We start from the raw sequence: 20770 nt of genomic DNA, 5'->3' as shown, positions 1-20770 counted from the left end.
GATAAATCCCCAGGCCCAGATGAGATGTATCCCAGACTGCTGTAGGTGGCAAGGGAGGAGATTACAGGGACTTTGACACAAATTTTCAAATCCTCTCTGGCCACAGGAGAGGTGCCAGAGGACAGGAGGACAGCGAATATGTTACCATTATTCAAGAAGGATAGTAGGGATAAACCAGGTAAGTACAAGCCAGTGAGTCTAACATCAGTGGTAGGGAAACTATTTAAAAAAAATCTGCGGGACAAGATTAACGTCCACTTGGAGAGGCAGGGATTAATCAAGGATAGTCAGCATGGACCAAAAACAGAAAATGCTGGAGAAACTCAGCAGGTCTAACAGCATCTGTGGAGAGAAAGACAGAGTTAATGTTTCGAGGCTGTTTCCAGTGAAGCCCAACACAAACTGGAGGAACAGCACCTCATCTTCTGATTAGGCACTTTACAGCCTTCCGGATTTAACATTGAGTTCAACAACTTCAGATCATGACCTCTCTCCTCCATCCTTACCCCTTTTTTTTTATCCCCTTTTTTCAATATTCATTTTAATTTTTTAACTTTTATTTTTTATCCACTTAATTTTTATTTTTATTTATTTTCATTTTTATTTATTGTTTTATCCCCACCTTTTATCCCACAACCGTCCCCTCCCCCCACCCCAACCCCATTAGGGCCACCTGTCGCTTGTTCATGTTATTCTTTCCAGAGCGCTTACCCTTGTCTGATTATTATCATATTGTGCTTTCTTTCCTTAATGCCACCATCAGCACCTCCTTTAGCCAGTACCACTACCATTAACATTCCTTTGTCCTTTTGTTCATGACATCTCTCCTTTGCCTCCACCTATCGCTGGCCTTCTATCCAGCTTCACCTGCTCCACCCCCTTAAACAGTATAAATTTCATCACATTTTTACTTCTCTTTAGCTCTGAAAAAGAATCATATGGACTCGAAACATTAACTCTGTCTTTCTCTCCACAGATGCTGTTAGACCTATTGAGTTTCTCCAGTATTTTCTGTTTTTGTTTCAGATTTCCAGCATCACAGTGTTTTGCTTTTATCTGATAGTCAGCATGGGTTTGTCAGGGGGAGATCATTTGATTTAATTTTTTGAGGAGGTGACTAGGTGTGTAGATCAGGGTAGTGCAGCTGATGTAGTCTTCATGGACTTCAGTAAGACTTTTGACAAGGTCTTGCATGGGGGACTGGTCAAGAAGGTAAGAGCCCATGGGATCCAATTTGGGAAATTGGATCCAAAGTTGGCTTACTGGCATGAGGCAGAGGGTGATGGTCAAAGATTGTTTTTGTGATTGGAAGCCTGTGTCCAGTGTCCAGGGTTCGGTGCTGGGTCCCTTGCTGTTTGAAGTGTACATTAATGATCTAGAAATGAATGTAGGAGGTATGATCAGTGAGTTCGCAGATGACATGAAAATTGGTGTGGTAAATAGCAAGGAGGAAAGCCTTTGACTACAGGATGATATAAGCGGGCTGGTCAAATGGGCAGAACAGTGGCAAATAGAATTTAACCTTGAAAAGTGAGATAATGCATTTTGGGAGGACTAACAAGGGTTAGTGGTACGATGAATGGTAGGACCCTGGGAAGTACAGAGGATCAGAAGGACCTTGGTGTGCATGTCTATTGATCCTTGAAGCAGCAGGACCGGTAGGTAAGGTGGTTAAGAAGCCATATGGAATACTTACCTTTATTAGTCGAAGCCTAGAATACAAGAGCAGGGACGCTACGATGGAGCTGTATAAAACATTAGTTAGGCCACATCTGGAGTACTGTATGCAGTTCTGGTTGTCACACTATAGCAAGGATGTGATTGCACTAGAGAAGGTGCAGAGGAGGTTCACTAGGATGTTGCCTGGGCTGGAGCGTTTCAGCTATGAAGGCTGGGGTTGTTTTCCTTAGAGGGGAGAAGGCTGAGGGGGGACCTGATTGAGGTGTACAAAATTATGAGGGGCATAGATAGAGTAGATAGGAAGAAACTTTTCCCTTTAATGGAGGAATCAATAACCAGAGGGCATAGATTTAAGGTAAGGGGCAGGAGGTTTAGAGGGGCTTTGAGGAAAAATGTTTTCACCCAGAGGGTGGGGGATATCTAGAACTCATTGCCTGAAAGGGTGGCAGAAGTGGGAGCCCTCACAACATTTTAAGAAGTATTTAGATGAATACTTAAAACACCATAGCACACAAAGGCTATGGGCCAAGTGCTGGAAAATAAGGTTAAATTAGATAGGGGCTTGATGACCGGCACGGACATGATGGGCTGAAGGGCCTCTTTTCGTGCTGTAAAATTCTTTGACTCTATGACTCTAAGGCTTACCACCATTTAGGAGTCTGCATTATGAGGAAAGACTGGAGAAGCCTGGGCCTTTCAGGATTGTAGGGAGCCTGAGGCAATCTCACCGAGATCGTTGAAGGTAGAGAAAAGTTAATCTGAAATATTACTTTAAATTAAATGTCGAAAGGATGAAGAGATGCAGGTTCAAACTAGTAAATGGTAATTTTAGGGCTGATATCAAGGAGATTCTTCTTCACACAAAGTTCATGGTCAACATGTGGAATAAGCCCTGGAATCATTAAAGGGGAGATCTCCTTGTGCAGATATATCAGGATGAGGTAAATCACATTCCTCACCCAGAATGACCTTGTGAGGAGACCAGTGATAAAGAGCTGGCTGAGAAAGAGCTGCACTGCAGAAGGGTTTCAGGTTAAATCATCGGTGAGGAACCTGTTTATTGGAGTATCAGCATTTAAACATGTGTGTCCAGCCTGTATATCTAGAACAGGCAGCAGGATAAAATCAGTCTGGGGTAGAATTCACACATGGGTTCTCCAATCTTCTGCCAGAACCTCACGTGGAGAAAAAATGTTGTAGTTCTGCTGAGGTTGATGGGAGATTGGGAAGCCCATGTGGGAATTTGCAAATGTCTGCACTCCAACAACTGGCCATGACCAAGGGGGATCCAGGATCTGAAATTTCACTTCTAACCAGGCAGCGATTGGCGGCTGCTGAATCAAAACCAATTCAGAAAGAGCACATTGTAAATATCTGCTGGCCTCTTTTGCTTAGGCTGCTCAACAGCAATCTCCATCCATCTCCACTTATTAACAACTTCATATTGCACATATTTCCTGTCAACTTTAAGCATTATAAATTTGTACATCCACGTTCACAATGGAATTACACCCTTCTGCATAGCTCCCACCTCCCACTTCCCCATATATCATGATACAGAGTTAAAGATTGAAGTGGGAAGCCTGGTGACGGAGCAAGCAATATTACAAGGACATCTACTTTGCATATTTTGGCCATCTGGTTGCTGTCCCTGACAGGCCAACATATCCCTCCAATGCCCAACCCTAGATCTGTTGATATAAACCTGGATTGCTTCCACTCGCGGAGCTGCACACATTAACCCTAGAATCAAGAAGTTGCTTTCCCGCTTCAGAACACAGGTACATCACTTCCTCAGGTACAGCACTTCCTCAGGTACAGCTTCTCCCCAGGTACAGCACTTCCCCAGGTATAGCACTTCCCCACATACAGGTCTTCCCCAGGTACAATGCTTCCCCAGGGACAGCACTTCCCGAAATACAGCACTTTTCCAGGTACGGCACTTTTCCAGGTACGGCACTTGCCCAGGTGCAGCTCTTCCCCAGGTGCAGCTCTTCCCAAGGTACAGGGATTCCTGAGGTACAGTTCATTCTGAGGTACAGCTCTTCTCCAGGTACAGCACACTTGCCCAGGTACAGCACACTTGCCCAGGTACAGCACACTTGCCCAGGTACAACACTTCACCAATATAGCACTTCACCCAGGTTTAGTTGTTCTCCAGGTACAGCTCCTCCCCAAGGACACCACTTCCCCAAGTACAGCACATCCTCTGTACAGCATTTCAACAGGCACACCATTTCACAGGTACAGCACATCACCTGTACAGCAATTCTCCAGGTACAGCACTTCACCAATATAGCACATCCCCAGGTACAGCATTTTGCCAGTACAGCACTTCCCCACAACATCACTTCCCCAGGTTTTGTTCTTCCTCAGATACAGCACTTCCCCAGTACAGAACTTCACCCAGGTTTTGTTCGTCCCCAGGCACATCATTTCCCCACCTACAGCACTTCCCAGTACAGTACTTCCCCAAAACAGCGCTTCCAACGTACAGCACGCCCCCAGTACTGCGCTTCCTCAGGTAGTGCATGTCTCCAGGTATAGAACTTGCCCAGGACAGCACTTCCCCTTGTGTGGCACTTCCCCTGGTGTGGCACTTCCCCTGGTGTGGCACTTCCCCCGGTGCGGCACTTACTCATGTACAGCACTTCCCCAGTACAGCACGTCACCAGTACAGCACTTCCTCAGGTAGTGATTGTCTCCAGGTATAGAACTTACCCAGGACAGCACTTCCCCTGATACAGCACTTCCCCGGTTACAGCACTTCCCCTGATACAGCACTTCCCCGGTTACAGCACTTCCCCGGTTACAGCACTTCCCCAGTACAGCATGTCACCAGTACAGCACGTCACCAGTACAGCACTTCCTCAGGTACTGCCTGTCTCCAGGTATAGCACTTGCCCAGGACAACACTTCTCCTGGTACAGCACTTCTCCAGGTACAGTACTCCCCCGGTACAGCACTTACCCGCTACAGCACTTACCCAGGTACAGCACTTACCCAGTTACAGCACTTCTCCAGTTACAGCACCTCCGCAGTACAGCTCTTCACCCAGGTTTTGTTGTTCTCCAGGTATAGCACTTCTCCAGTACAGCACTTCTCCAGGTTCAGCACTTCCTCACTGCAAATATTGACTCAAAGCACATTTGGGATGATTGCAGCTGAAACACATCACGTCAAATGAAAGCTGCCGGGCGCTGGGGAAGCAGCAGCCAGTATGGAGCCCCTTCTTGTGGCCCAGTCTACCAATCACACAATCTCCCACAATCAGCCTGCACCTGGAGGCAGATAAGGAAAGCATATTACAATTAGATATCAGGACCTCAGCTGTCTGATTGTTTTCCAGTAGGGAGCATAACATTTAGTTCATTGTGGACTATCTGAAGACTTGTCATTGAGTGTGTTTGAATCTTTTGCAGGTCTCACTGATGAATTACATTTTCCTTATCCTGTGGGTAATAGCAATGCCCTATTCCTCATTCCGTCCACTGGCCTCCAGCATTTCTACCATGTGGGCCTGCGTCATGATTGTCTGTAAAATGATGTACCAGCTCAAGGTTGTGAAGTTATCCAAATATTCTGCAAACTGTACTCTGGTGAGCAATGGCACAGTTCTGTGTTTCTCTCTTGTGCTGTCTTCAGCATGAATTTGCATTTTAAAGCACTTTTAATGTTAAAATAAATATCCATATAAGTGGGAAGAGCAGTACAAAAACGTGAGAGAAGTGACCTTCAAGATGGTGAAAAGAATAGGTTTTGAGTGGGTCACTTAAAGACAGGATGGAATAATGAGGTGGAGGGATTTAGAGTTGTATTAGAGAGAGTAGGACTCAGGTAACTAAAAGCTTTGTACCAATAATGAGACAAACAGGAGACTTGTGTTAGAGGTCTGAAGAGTGGAGCCTGAGATACGGGACTGCAGAAGGTTAGAGCTAAGAAGGATATAGAATATAGAATGATTTGGTGCCTTGGTGTTAGGGTTAGGGTTTGGGGTAGGGACAAGGAGCAAAAGGAGGTTGGCAAGAATGGGAAGATAGAACTTAATGATGGACAGGATGTGTACAGGGTATTGGCCACACTGGAATTTGTGCAAAGTGAGGCTAAGAAGGAAACGTTGGAAAAATTCAATCTGTGGTAAGAATGCTGGAATAGCCTCATTCATTAAATCTCAATAATGGGTAGTTTTGCTGAACAGCCATGGAATGCATTCTCATGAGGGTGGTAGTTGGTGACTAGCAGCTCAATTAACCAATGACTGACAGGGAGAGCTGGGGAAGGTCAGAGGTTAAGTTGTTTTCCATTTAGTTGGAAAAGGATGTTTGGATTTGAAAATTCATGGAAGCAAGGTTTGACCCAGTCAGCTCAGTGAATATTTGAAGCTAGAATTGTTTCAGGAGCTGAATTTTTATAGTTTGTTATTTTTGATGTCATGAGAAGCAATCATAATCAAATTAGATTGAATTAAAAATTATGTTCTGTTCCTTTATATATTCCATGCAAAATAAACCAGCTCATTATTTTACAGTTGGCCTCTAGATGATGAAAAGTTACAGCATTCAGTACACACAATGAGGATTTCATTGTTATAGACCCGTGTCTGATAACAGGGTGGGGCGGGAGGGGGGGTGGGGGTGGGGGTGGGGGTGGCGGTGAGTGAGGTAGTGGGGATGGGGGCAGGATCTGAATAAAGCATGTAAGGGTGGGAAGAGAACTTATTGCTGGCGATGTGGCTACGTTGAGGTAGGCAGCAGTGTATCCAAGTTGTTGGCATTTTGCTCGCATGTCTCCCTTCACATCTCACTCCACTCCACCCACCTTCCCTCCCTCACATCTCATTTCATCCTCCTTCTCTCCATTCCTCCCTCGTATCTCACATTTCCGTTGCTTCCTCCCATCTCACATGTAATAAATTGAAATTTCTAATTCTGCCATCCCTCACTCTGAACGACTTTTATATTTCTGATCTTAATTTAATATTTGTGTTTTATTTCATTCTGTTTTCAGAATGGAAGCCAGGAATTGCTTTCCACATCCACCTTGTACGCTGGGCCTATTGACCCTACATATTGGTATGGAGCACTGAAGAAGTGTGAAGATAATGTCTTGCCCTGTCTCATGGTACAAAACCTCATTAATTTCAAAAGGCACAGCATATATCTGAGGGGGGGGGGGGAGGAGTACTCTACAGTTTTATTTTTCCAGTAATTTATATTTTTTAATATATTTTTCTTTTCCCACCTATTTCTATTTTTACATGCATTTCCATCCATTGTTTCATCTCCACCTTTTAGCTTATTTCGATCCTTTCCCCCCACCCCGCCCCCACTAGAGCTGTTACTTGCTCATCCTGCTTTTTACCCTTGATGTCACCATTAGTACATTCCTTAGCTAACATCACCACCGTCAACACCCCTTTGTCCTTTTGTCTATGACATCTTTGTCAATCTCTTCTTTGCCTCCACCTATCACTGGCCCTCTATCCAGCTCTACCTGTCCTACCCTCCTTAACCAGCTTATATTTCACCTCATTTCTATATTTCCTCAGTTCTGATGAAGAGTCATACGGACTCAAAACATTAACTGTATTCCTTTCCGCAGATGCTATCAGACCTGCTGAGTTTTTCCAGCTATTTTTATTTTTGCTACAATTTTATATGTGGAATCAACACATCCCATGGAAAATATTCAGTCTCCTCACCTTTTAGATTGCTCTGTGGAGTCACTGATAAGACTCCTCAGGGTGACTCCCAAATATGGCCCAGACTTTAGAGTGAATTGTGAATGAGCTGCTTCTTGGCCCCAGTAGACAGTGGAGGGTGAAGTATGTCCAGAATTTGCCGTTGTGTATCTGGAATCTGCTCAAGCCTCTACCTCCATTGGCCACCAGGGGAAATCTGGCAGCAGTTTGGGAGGCCTCTCTGTTTCTCTTTCCAAGAATGTGAAGCTGTAATAGGGGTGTCACTGGCTCAAACCTAAACTTAATGCCATATTCTGTCTACAGAGTGATAATAGCCAAATCCTCACTTTTATAGAAACAATTGTGTGTAACCCCGCAGGGTTGAAAATCAGTGCATGATGTAACTGTAAAAATAAGTTTTTAAAAAAATAATTAATAGAGGCAAAGGATTAGTTTATTTTTTCAGGTTTGCTGCATTGATTGTATCATTAGAACAAGCAGACTCTCCATGCACTGTTTACAAAAACCCTAAAGATGCTGCAAAATTTTTTCAACCAAGTAAGTACTTTTGAAGTGTAATCACTTTTGTAATGTAAGAAATGGCAGCCGATGCTGTCTGCACAGCAAGATCCCAGAAAAGATAAAAGAGAATACTTGCATTTATATAGCACTATTCGCAACCAGCAGACATCTCAAAGCTCTTTGCAGCCATTGAAGACTTTTGAAGTGAAGTCACTTTTATAATGTAGGAAACACAGCACACAGAAAGATCCTAAAAACAGTGTTGTGATGATGACCAGAAAATCTTGATTTTGTGATATTGATTGAGGGATTAATGTTGTCCAGGACATCAGGACAGACAACCCTCCTATTCTTCAAATAGTGCCATCAACTGCCTCAGCTCTCTACTATCGACATCAATTTGTGTTACAGCTGCAGAAAGTGGGATTTGATCTGGAGCCTGATATTTATAAGCAGTTTATTGACCCGAATAATTTATGAGCAGCTACAATTCTCAGGATTCCCACAAGGACTAATTAAACAAGTGGCTGTAAAAGGAGAGTCCTGGTTAGCAACTAAACATCAGAATAAACTCCAGACCCCAAACCACGATGCACATTGCAATGGACAACCTGGTGGTGTTTACAGATGGACAAACTGGATTACTACAACTTGCTACTAAATCCCTGTCTGTCACCTTCGCTGGCTAGTCAGTGAAGCCCACATCCCGTGAATGAATTTGTAAAAAAAATGAACTCCACCGTTGCCTGTTCTGAACTAACTGGGCTGTTTCAGTCACCTGTATCCCTTCCTGAGACAAGCTCCCTTGACATTGTCTATCCAGCACTTCCTTGGTTTCCCTCAACTTCCTACTCCATTACCTCTGTGTGTGGAGAAAGCTATTCTAGCTGTTTCTATTCTCCAGATGTGCCCAAACCATCGCAATCTTCTTTCTTGGACATCCTCTTTGAGAATTATTCCTTCTCTAGGTCATGCACTTATCATATCATTCCTGATTTTTAAATCCTGGATACTTACAATATTCTTCTTAACCAATTTATCTCCATTGTGAGAATTAATTAGATGGATTAGCTCAATGGAAATAGGTTCTTAATTAAATCTATAGACTGTTTTGGAGAAGTACGGCTGGAAAGTAACCAACCCTTCATAAGCCCTCCATTAACCACATTGCATCTTGTTCTCTTTAGAACCACTTGATTATCCTGGGTTTGCTGGCATTCGAAGTGACTATTTATCGCCACCAACAGTATTATAGGCTCCACAATGGGCTCAAGACACCTTTATCGGGAACCTTACTTGACAATATCACACGGCTGCATTTGGACAATGGACTGCTGAACTGCATCAAATACTTCACAAACTATTTCTTCTACAAGTTCGGGTTGGAGGTACAGTTGCCCTGTGCAAGGTTTTTAGTTTCTCAATGTTTCATTTCTTTTTATTTGGCAAGTTAGAGAACTCAACAGTATTGTATTCCTTGTTAGCATAAGATTGTCGATTACTTTGACACAAAGTAAAGAAAAAATATAACGTTGTGTAATAATTTTATCATTGGACGAGTATTCCAGAAAATGTGATTCCAAATTCCACCAAGGCATTTTGAGAATTTCAATTCAGTTTGTAAAAACTACTTAAATAAAAAAAACAGGTTGCAGTAATAGTGATCATGAAGCTGCCAAATTGTCATAAAGAAGATAGCGAACCAATTAGTTTTTTAAGGAAGGAAAGCTGATATCCTTACATAGTCAGATATATATATGAATCCAGTCCTACACCAATGTGGTTGATTCTTAACTGTCCTCTGAAGTGGTCTAGATGACCGGTCAGTTGTAACAAATCACTACTGGCAGCTCAAAAAAAAAGGCACAGCGTCACCTTCTCTCACCGTCACCTTCTCTCACTGTCACCTTCTCACAGCGTCACCGTCTCACACCGTCACATTATCACAGCGTCACCTTCTCACAGCGTCACCTTCTCACAGCATCACCTTCTCACAGGGTCACCTTCTCTCACCGTCACCTTCTCTCACCGTCACCTTCTCACAGTGTCACCTTCTCTCACCGTCACCTTCTCACAGCCTCACCTTCTCACACCGTCACCTTCTCACATCGTCACCTTCTCACACATTCACCTTCTCAAAGCGTCACCTTCTCACAGCGTCACCTTCTCACAGCGTCACCTTCTCTCACACCGTCACCTTCTCACAGCGTCACCTTCTCACAGCGTCACCTTCTCACAGCGTCACCTTCTCTCACCGTCACCTTCTTACAGCGTCACCTTCTCACACATTCACCTTCTCATAGCATCACCTTCTCACAGCGTCACCTTCTCTCACCGTCACCTTCTCACAGCGTCACCTTCTCACAGCGTCACCTTCTCACAACGTCACCTTCTCACACCGTCACCTTCTCACAGCGTCACCTTCTCACAGCGTCACCTTCTCACACCGTCAACTTCTCACAGCGTCACCTTCTCTCACATTCACCTTCTCACAGCGTCACCTTCTCTCACAGCGTCACCTTCTCTCACATTCACCTTCTCACGGCGTCACTTCTCACACTTTCAACTTCTCACACTTTCACCTTCTCACACTTTCACCTTCTCACAGCGTCACCTTCTCACAGCGTCACCTTCTCACAGCGTCAACTTATCACAGCGTCACTTTTTCACAGCGTCACCTTCGCACAGCGTCACCATCTCACAGCATCACCTTTTCACAGCGTCACCTTCTCTCACCGTCACCTTCTCACAGCCTCACCTTCTCACAGCCTCACCTTCTCACAGCGTCACCTTCTCACAGCTTCACCTTCTCACAGCTTCACCTTCTCACAGCGTTACCTTCTCTCACCGTCACCTTCTCACACATTCACCTTCTCACAGCGTCACCTTCTCACAGCGTCACCTTCTCTCACCGTCACCTTCTCACAGCGTCACCTTCTCACAGCGTCACCTTCTCACAGCTTCACCTTCTCTCTCACCGTCACCTTCTCACAGCGTCACCTTCTCACAGCGTCACCTTCTCATACCGTCACCTTCTCTCACCGTCACCTTCTCACAGCGTCACCTTCTCACACATTCACCTTCTCAAAGCGTCACCTTCTCACACCGTCACCTTCTCACAGCGTCACCTTCTCACACCGTCACCTTCTCACAGCGTCACCTTCTCACAGTGTCACCTTCTCACAGCGTCACCTTCTCACAGCGTCACCTTCTCACAATGTCACCTTCTCACAGCGTCACCTTCTCACACCGTCACCTTCTCACAGCGTCAACTTCTCACACCGTCACCTTCTCACAGCGTCACCTTCTCACACCTTCACGTTCTCACACATTCACCTTCTCACACAGTCACCTCACACAGTCACCTTCTCACAGCGTCACCTTCTCACAGCATCACCTTCTCACAGCGTCACCTTCTCTCACACCGTCACCTTCTCACAGCGTCACCTTCTCAATGCGTCACCTTCTCACGGCGTCACTTCTCACACTTTCAACTTCTCACCCTTTCACCTTCTCACAGCGTCACTTTCTCGCACATTCACCTTCTCACACATTCACCTTCTCACAGAGTCACCTTCTCACAGCGTCACCTTCTCACACATTCACCTTCTCACAGCGTCACCTTCTCACAGCGTCACCTTCTCACACATTCACCTTCTCACACATTCACCTTCTCACAGCCTCACCTTCTCTCACCGTCACCATCTCACAGCGTCACCTTCTCACAGCGTCACCTTCTCTCAACGTCACCTTCTCACACATTCACCTTCTCACAGCGTCACCTTCTCACATCGTCACCTCCTCACAGCGTCACCTTCTCACACCGTCACCTTCTCACAGCGTCACCTTCCCACACCGTCACCTTCTCTCACCGTCACCTTCTCACAGCGTCACCTTCTCACAGTGTCGCCTTCTCACAGCATCACCTTCTCACAATGTCACCTTCTCACAGCGTCACCTTCTCTCACCGTCACCTTCTCACAGCGTCACCTTCTCACAATGTCACCTTCTCACAGTGTCACCTTCGCACACATTCACCTTCTCAAAGCGTCACCTTCTCACACATTCACCTTCGCACAGCGTCATCTTCTCACAGCGTCACCTTCTCACACATTCATCTTCTCACAGCGTCACCTTCTCACAGCGTCACCTTCTCACAGTGTCACCTTCTCACAGCGTCACCATCTCACAATGTCACCTTCTCACAGCGTCACCTTCTCTCACCGTCACCTTCTCTCACTGTCACCTTCTCACAGCGTCACCTTCTCACACATTCACCTTCTCACAGTGTCACCTTCTCACACCGTCACCTTCTCACACATTCACCTTCTCACAGCGTCACCTTCTCACACATTCACCTTCTCACAGCCTCACCTTCTCTCACCGTCACCATCTCACAGCGTCACCTTCTCACAGCGTCACCTTCTCTCTCACCGTCACCTTCTCACACCGTCACCTTCTCACAGCGTCACCTTCTCACAGCGTCACCTTCTCTCACCGTCACCTTCTCACAGCGTCACCTTCTCACAGCGTCACCTTCTCTCTCACCGTCACCTTCTCACAGCGTCACCTTCTCACACTGTCACCTTCTCACACTGTCACCTTCTCACAACGTCACCATCTCACAGCGTCACCTTCTCACAGCGTCACCTTCTCACACCGTCACCCTCTCTCTCACCGTCACCTTCTCACAGCGTCACCTTCTCACAGCGTCACCTTCTCTCACCGTCACCTTCTCACAGCGTCACCTTCTCACACATTCACCTTCTCATAGCATCACCTTCTCACAGCGTCACCTTCTCTCACCATCACCTTCTCACAGCGTCACCTTCTCACAGCGTCACCTTCTCACAACGTCACCTTCTCACACCGTCACCTTCTCACAGCGTCACCTTCTCACACCGTCATCTTCTCACAGCGTCACCTTCTCTCACATTCACCTTCTCACAGCATCACCTTCTCTCACAGCGTCACCTTCTCTCACATTCACCTTCTCACGGCGTCACTTCTCACACTTTCAACTTCTCACACTTTCACCTTCTCACAGCGTCACCTTCTCACAGCGTCACCTTCTCACAGCGTCAACTTATCACAGCGTCACTTTTTCACAGCGTCACCTTCGCACAGCGTCACCTTCTCACAGCATCACCTTCTCACAGCCTCACCTTCTCACAGCGTCACCTTCTCACACCGTCACCTTCTCACAGCTTCACCTTCTCACAGCGTCACCTTCTCACAGCGTCACCTTCTCTCACCGTCACCTTCTCACAGCGTCACCTTCTCACAGCGTTACCTTCTCTCACCGTCACCTTCTCACACATTCACCTTCTCACAGCGTCACCTTCTCACAGCGTCACCTTCTCTCACCGTCACCTTCTCACAGCGTCACCTTCTCACAGCGTCACCTTCTCACAGCTTCACCTTCTCTCTCACCGTCACCTTCTCACAGCGTCACCTTCTCACAGCGTCACCTTCTCACAGCGTCACCTTCTCATACCGTCACCTTCTCTCACCGTCACCTTCTCACAGCGTCACCTTCTCACACATTCACCTTCTCAAAGTGTCACCTTCTCACACCGTCACCTTCTCACAGCGTCACCTTCTCACACCGTCACCTTCTCACAGCGTCACCTTCTCACAGTGTCACCTTCTCACAGCGTCACCTTCTCACAATGTCACCTTCTCACAGCGTCACCTTCTCACAGCGTCACCTTCTCACAGCGTCACCTTCTCACAGCGTCACCTTCTCACACCTTCACGTTCTCACACATTCACCTTCTCACACAGTCACCTCACACAGTCACCTTCTCACAGCGTCACCTTCTCACAGCATCACCTTCTCACAGCGTCACCTTCTCTCACACCGTCACCTTCTCACAGCGTCACCTTCTCAATGCGTCACCTTCTCACGGCGTCACTTCTCACACTTTCAACTTCTCACCCTTTCACCTTCTCACAGCGTCACCTTCTCACAGCGTCACCTTCTCACAGCGTCACCTTCTCACAGCGTCACCTTCTCACACATTCACCTTCTCACAGCGTCACCTTCTCACACATTCACCTTCTCACAGCCTCACCTTCTCTCACCGTCACCATCTCACAGCGTCACCTTCTCACAGCGTCACCTTCTCTCACCGTCACCTTCTCACACATTCACCTTCTCACAGCGTCACCTTCTCACATCGTCACCTCCTCACAGCGTCACCTTCTCACACCGTCACCTTCTCACAGCGTCACCTTCTCACACCGTCACCTTCTCTCACCGTCACCTTCTCACAGCGTCACCTTCTCACAGTGTCGCCTTCTCACAGCGTCACCTTCTCACAATGTCACCTTCTCACAGCGTCACCTTCTCTCACCGTCAACTTCTCTCACCGTCACCTTCTCACAGCGTCACCTTCTCACAATGTCACCTTCTCACAGTGTCACCTTCTCACACATTCACCTTCTCAAAGCGTCACCTTCTCACACATTCACCTTCGCACAGCGTCACCTTCTCACAGCGTCACCTTCTCACAGCGTCACCTTCTCACACATTCATCTTCTCACAGCGTCACCTTCTCACAGCGTCACCTTCTCACAGCGTCACCTTCTCACAGTGTCACCTTCTCACAGCGTCACCTTCTCACAATGTCACCTTCTCACAGCGTCACCTTCTCTCACCGTCACCTTCTCTCACTGTCACCTTCTCACAGCGTCACCTTCTCACACATTCACCTTCTCACAGTGTCACCTTCTCACACCGCCACCTTCTCACACCGTCACCTTCTCACAGCGTCACCTTCTCACACATTCACCTTCTCACAGCCTCACCTTCTCACACCGTCACCATCTCACAGCGTCACCTTCTCACAGCGTCACCTTCTCTCTCACCGTCACCTTCTCACACCGTCACCTTCTCACAGCGTCACCTTCTCACAGCGTCACCTTCTCTCACCGTCACCTTCTCACAGCGTCACCTTCTCTCTCACCGTCACCTTCTCACAGCGTCACCTTCTCACACTGTCACCTTCTCACACTGTCACCTTCTCACAGCGTCACCTTCTCACAGCGTCACCTTCTCACAATGTCACCATCTCACAGCGTCACCTTCTCACAGCGTCACCTTCTCACACCGTCACCCTCTCTCTCACCGTCACCTTCTCACAGCGTCACCTTCTCTCTCACCGTCACCTTCTCACACATTCACCTTCTCACAGCGTCACCTTCTCACACTGTCACCTTCTCACACTGTCACCGTCTCACAGCGTCACCTTCTCACAGCGTCACCTTCTCACAGCATCACCTTCTCACACATTCACCTTCTCATAGCATCACCTTCTCACAGCGTCACCTTCTCACAGCGTCACCTTCTCACACATTCACCTTCTCACGGCGTCACTTCTCACACTTTCAACTTCTCATACTTTCACCTTCTCACAGCGTCACCTTCTCACAGCATCACCTTCTCACAGCGTCACCTTCTCTCACCGTCACCTTCTCACAGCCTCACCTTCTCACAGCCTCACCTTCTCACAGCGTCACCATCTCTCACAGGGTCACCTTCTCACAGCGTCACCTTCTTACAGCGTTACCTTCTCTCACTGTCACCTTCTCACAGCCTCACCTTCTCACAGCGTCAACTTATCACAGCGTCACCTTCTCACACCGTCACCTTCTCACAGCGTCATCTTATCACAGCGTCACTTTCTCACAGCGTCAACTTCTCACACATTCACCTTCTCACAGCGTCACCTTCTCACACCGTCAACTTCTCACACCGTCACTTCTCACAGCGTCACCTTCTCACACATTCACCCTCTCACAGCGTCACCTTCTCACAGCGTCACCATCTCACAGCGTCACCTTCTCTCACCGTCTCCTTCTCACAGCGTCACCTTCTCACAGCGTCACCTTCTCACAGCGTCACCTTCTCACAGCGTCACCTTCTCACACCGTCACCTCTCTCACCGTCACCATCTCACAGCGTCACCTTCTCTCACCGTCACCTTCTCACAGCGTCACCTTCTCACAGCGTCACCTTCTCACATCGTCACCTTCTCACAGCGTCACCTTCTCACAGCGTCACCTTCTCTCACCGTCACCTTCTCACAGCGTCACCTTCTCACAGCGTCACCTTCTCACACCGTCACCTTCTCACACCGTCACCTTCTCACACCGTCACCTTCTCACAGCGTCACCTTCTCACACCGTCACCTTCTCACACATTCACCTTCTCACAGCGTCACCTTCTCTCACCGTCACCTTCTCACAGCGTCACCTTCTCACAGCGTCACCTTCTCACACCGTCACCTTCTCACAGCGTCACCTTCTCACAGCGTCACCTTCTCACAGCGTCACCTTCTCACACCTTCACCTTCTCACAGCGTCACCTTCTCACAGCGTCACCTTCTCACACCGTCACCTTCTCACACCGTCACCTTCTCACAGCGTCACCTTCTCACAGCGTCACCTTCTCACAGCGTCACCTTCTCTCACCGTCACCTTCTCACAGCGTCACCTTCTCACAGCGTCACCTTCTCACAGCGTCACCTTCTCACACCGTCACCTTCTCACACATTCACCTTCTCACAGCGTCACCTTCTCTCAGCGTCACCTTCTCACAGCGTCACCTTCTCACAGCGTCACCTTCTCACAGCGTCACCTTCTCACACATTCACCTTCTCACAGCGTCACCTTCTCACAGCGTCACCTTCTCTCACCGTCACCTTCTCACAGCGTCACCTTCTCACAGCGTCACCTTCTCACAGCGTCACCTTCTCACAGCGTCACCTTCTCTCACCGTCACCTTCTCACAGCGTCACCTTCTCACAGCGTCACCTTCTCACAGCGTCACCTTCTCACACCGTCACCTTCTCACAGCGTCACCTTCTCACACCGTCACCTTCTCACAGCGTCACCTTCTCACAGCGTCACCTTCTCACAGCGTCACCTTCTCACAGCGTCACCTTCTCACAACGTCACCTTCTCACAGCGTCACCTTCTCACACCGTCAACTTCTCACACCGTCACCTTCTCACAGCGTCACCTTCTCACAGCGTCACCTTCTCACAGCGTCACCTTCTCACAGCGTCACCTTCTCACAGCGTCACCTTCTCTCACCGTCACCTTCTCACAGCGTCACCTTCTCACAGCGTCACAATCTCTCACAGCGTCACCTTCTCACACATTCACCTTCTCACAGCTTCACCTTCTCACACCGTCACCTTCTCACAGCGTCACCTTCTCACACCGTCACCTTCTCACAGCGTCACCTTCTCACAGTGTCACCTTCTCACAGCGTCACCTTCTCACAGTGTCACCTTCTCACAGCGTCACCTTCTCACAGCGTCACCTTCTCACAGCGTCACCTTCTCACAGCGTCACCTTCTCACACCTTCACGTTCTCACACATTCACCTTCTCACACAGTCACCTCACACAGTCACCTTCTCACAGCGTCACCTTCTCACAGCGTCACCTTCTCACAGCGTCACCTTCTCACAGCGTCACCTTCTCACAGCGTCACCTTCTCAATGCGTCACCTTCTCACGGCGTCACTTCTCACACTTTCAACTTCTCACCCTTTCACCTTCTCACAGCGTCACCTTCTCACAGCGTCACCTTCTCACAGCGTCACCTTCTCACAGCGTCACCTTCTCTCACCGTCACCTTCTCACAGCGTCACCTTCTCACACATTCACCTTCTCACAGCCTCACCTTCTCTCACCGTCACCATCTCACAGCGTCACCTTCTCACAGCGTCACCTTCTCTCACCGTCACCTTCTCACACATTCACCTTCTCACAGCGTCACCTTCTCACATCGTCACCTCCTCACAGCGTCACCTTCTCACACCGTCACCTTCTCACAGCGTCACCTTCTCACACCGTCACCTTCTCTCACCGTCACCTTCTCACAGCGTCACCTTCTCACAGTGTCGCCTTCTCACAGCGTCACCTTCTCACACTGTCACCTTCTCACAGCGTCACCTTCTCTCACCGTCAACTTCTCTCACCGTCACCTTCTCACAGCGTCACCTTCTCACAATGTCACCTTCTCACAGCGTCACCTTCTCTCACATTCACCTTCTCACAGCGTCACCTTCTCACACATTCACCTTCGAACAGCGTCAGCTTCTCACAGCGTCACCTTCTCACAGCGTCACCTTCTCACACATTCATCTTCTCACAGCGTCACCTTCTCACAGCGTCACCTTCTCACAGCGTCACCTTCTCACAGTGTCACCTTCTCACAGCGTCACCTTCTCACAATGTCACCTTCTCACAGCGTCACCTTCTCTCACCGTCACCTTCTCTCACTGTCACCTTCTCACAGCGTCACCTTCTCACACATTCACCTTCTCACAGTGTCACCTTCTCACACCGCCACCTTCTCACACCGTCACCTTCTCACAGCGTCACCTTCTCACACATTCACCTTCTCACAGCCTCACCTTCTCTCACCGTCACCATCTCACAGCGTCACCTTCTCACAGCGTCACCTTCTCTCTCACCGTCACCTTCTCACACCGTCACCTTCTCACAGCGTCACCTTCTCACAGCGTCACCTTCTCTCACCGTCACCTTCTCACAGCGTCACCTTCTCTCTCACCGTCACCTTCTCACAGCGTCACCTTCTCACACTGTCACCTTCTCACACTGTCACCTTCTCACAGCGTCACCTTCTCACAGCGTCACCTTCTCACAATGTCACCATCTCACAGCGTCACCTTCTCACAGCGTCACCTTCTCACACCGTCACCCTCTCTCTCACCGTCACCTTCTCACAGCGTCACCTTCTCTCTCACCGTCACCTTCTCACACATTCACCTTCTCACAGCATCACCTTCTCACACTGTCACCTTCTCACACTGTCACCTTCTCACAGCGTCACCTTCTCACAGCGTCACCTTCTCACAGCATCACCTTCTCACACATTCACCTTCTCATAGCATCACCTTCTCACAGCGTCACCTTCTCACAGCGTCACCTTCTCACACATTCACCTTCTCACGGCGTCACTTCTCACACTTTCAACTTCTCACACTTTCACCTTCTCACAGCGTCACCTTCTCACAGCATCACCTTTTCACAGCGTCACCTTCTCTCACCGTCACCTTCTCACAGCCTCACCTTCTCACAGCGTCACCATCTCTCACAGGGTCACCTTCTCACAGCGTCACCTTCTTACAGCGTTACCTTCTCTCACTGTCACCTTCTCACAGCCTCACCTTCTCACAGCGTCACCTTCTCACAGCGTCACCTTCTCACAGCGTCACCTTCTCACAGTGTCACCTTCTCACAGCGTCACCTTCTCACAGCGTCACCTTCTCACAGCGTCACCTTCTCACAGCGTCACCTTCTCACACCGTCACCTTCTCACACCGTCACCTTCTCACAGCGTCACCTTCTCACACATTCACCTTCTCACAGCGTCACCTTCTCACAGCGTCACCATCTCACAGCGTCACCTTCTCTCACCGTCTCCTTCTCACAGCGTCACCTTCTCACAGCGTCACCTTCTCACACCGTCACCTCTCTCACCGTCACCTTCTCACAGCGTCACCTTCTCTCACCGTCACCTTCTCACAGCGTCAACTTCTCACAGCGTCACCTTCTCACATCGTCACCTTCTCACAGCGTCACATTCTCACAGCGTCACCTTCTCTCACCGTCACCTTCTCACAGCGTCACCTTCTCACAGCGTCACCTTCTCACACCATCACCTTCTCACACCGTCACCTTCTCACACCGTCACCTTCTCACAGCGTCACCTTCTCACACCGTCACCTTCTCACACATTCACCTTCTCAAAGCGTCACCTTCTCTCACCGTCACCTTCTCACAGTGTCACCTTCTCACAGCGTCACCTTCTCACACCGTCACCTTCTCACAGCGTCACCTTCTCACAGCGTCACCTTCTCACAGCGTCACCTTCTCACACCGTCACCTTCTCACACATTCACCTTCTCACAGCGTCACCTTCTCTCACCGTCACCTTCTCTCACCGTCACCTTCTCACAGCGTCACCTTCTCACAGCGTCACCTTCTCACAGCGTCACCTTCTCTCACCGTCACCTTCTCACAGCGTCACCTTCTCACAGCGTCACCTTCTCACAGCGTCACCTTCTCACACCGTCACCTTCTCACACATTCACCTTCTCACAGCGTCACCTTCTCTCAGCGTCACCTTCTCACAGCGTCACCTTCTCACAGCGTCACCTTCTCACAGCGTCACCTTCTCACACATTCACCTTCTCACAGCGTCACCTTCTCACAGCGTCACCTTCTCTCACCGTCACATTCTCACAGCGTCACCTTCTCACACATTCACCTTCTCTCACCCTCACCTTCTCACAGCGTCACCTTCTCTCACCGTCACCTTCTCACAGCGTCACCTTCTCACAGCGTCACCTTCTCACACCGTCAACTTTTCACACCGTCACCTTCTCGCAGCCTCACCTTCTCTCACCGTCACTTTCTCACAGCGTCACCTTCTCTCACCGTCACCTTCTCAAAGCGTCACCTTCTCACACATTCACCTTCTCACAGCGTCACCTTCTCACAGCGTCACCTTCTCACACCGTCAACTTTTCACACCGTCACCTACTCGCAGCCTCACCTTCTCTCACCGTCACCTTCTCACAGCGTCACCTTCTCACAGCGTCACCTTCTCACAGCGTCACCTTCTCTCACCGTCACCTTCTCAAAGCGTCACCTTCTCACACATTCACCTTCTCACAGCGTCACCTTCTCACAGCGTCATCTTCTCGCAGCCTCACCTTCTCACAGCGTCACCTTCTCACAGCGTCACCTTCTCACACCGTAACCTTCTCACAGCGTCACCTTCTCACAGCGTCACCTTCTCACACATTCACCTTCTCACAGAGTCACCTTTTCACACCGTC

General features: G+C 48.7%; 1 protein-coding gene across 1 annotated transcript in view; it reads left to right on the top strand.

Annotated features, from left to right (window-relative positions):
• The window catches only part of si:dkey-11f4.7 (piezo-type mechanosensitive ion channel component 2), a 327077-nt gene that overhangs the window by 61223 nt on the left and 245084 nt on the right, over positions 1-20770 (top strand). The window contains exons 18-20 of the mRNA XM_041205475.1: positions 5103-5312; positions 6688-6801; positions 9070-9270. Of these exons, the coding sequence (XP_041061409.1) occupies positions 5103-5312; positions 6688-6801; positions 9070-9270 (525 nt within the window). The remainder of the gene's footprint in view (positions 1-5102; positions 5313-6687; positions 6802-9069; positions 9271-20770) is intronic.

This window comes from Carcharodon carcharias, chromosome 14 (assembly GCF_017639515.1).
Source record: "Carcharodon carcharias isolate sCarCar2 chromosome 14, sCarCar2.pri, whole genome shotgun sequence".
NCBI lineage: Eukaryota > Metazoa > Chordata > Chondrichthyes > Lamniformes > Lamnidae > Carcharodon > Carcharodon carcharias.
Note: the sequence above shows the minus strand (reverse complement) of the source record. Positions and strands in the feature narration are given on the sequence as shown.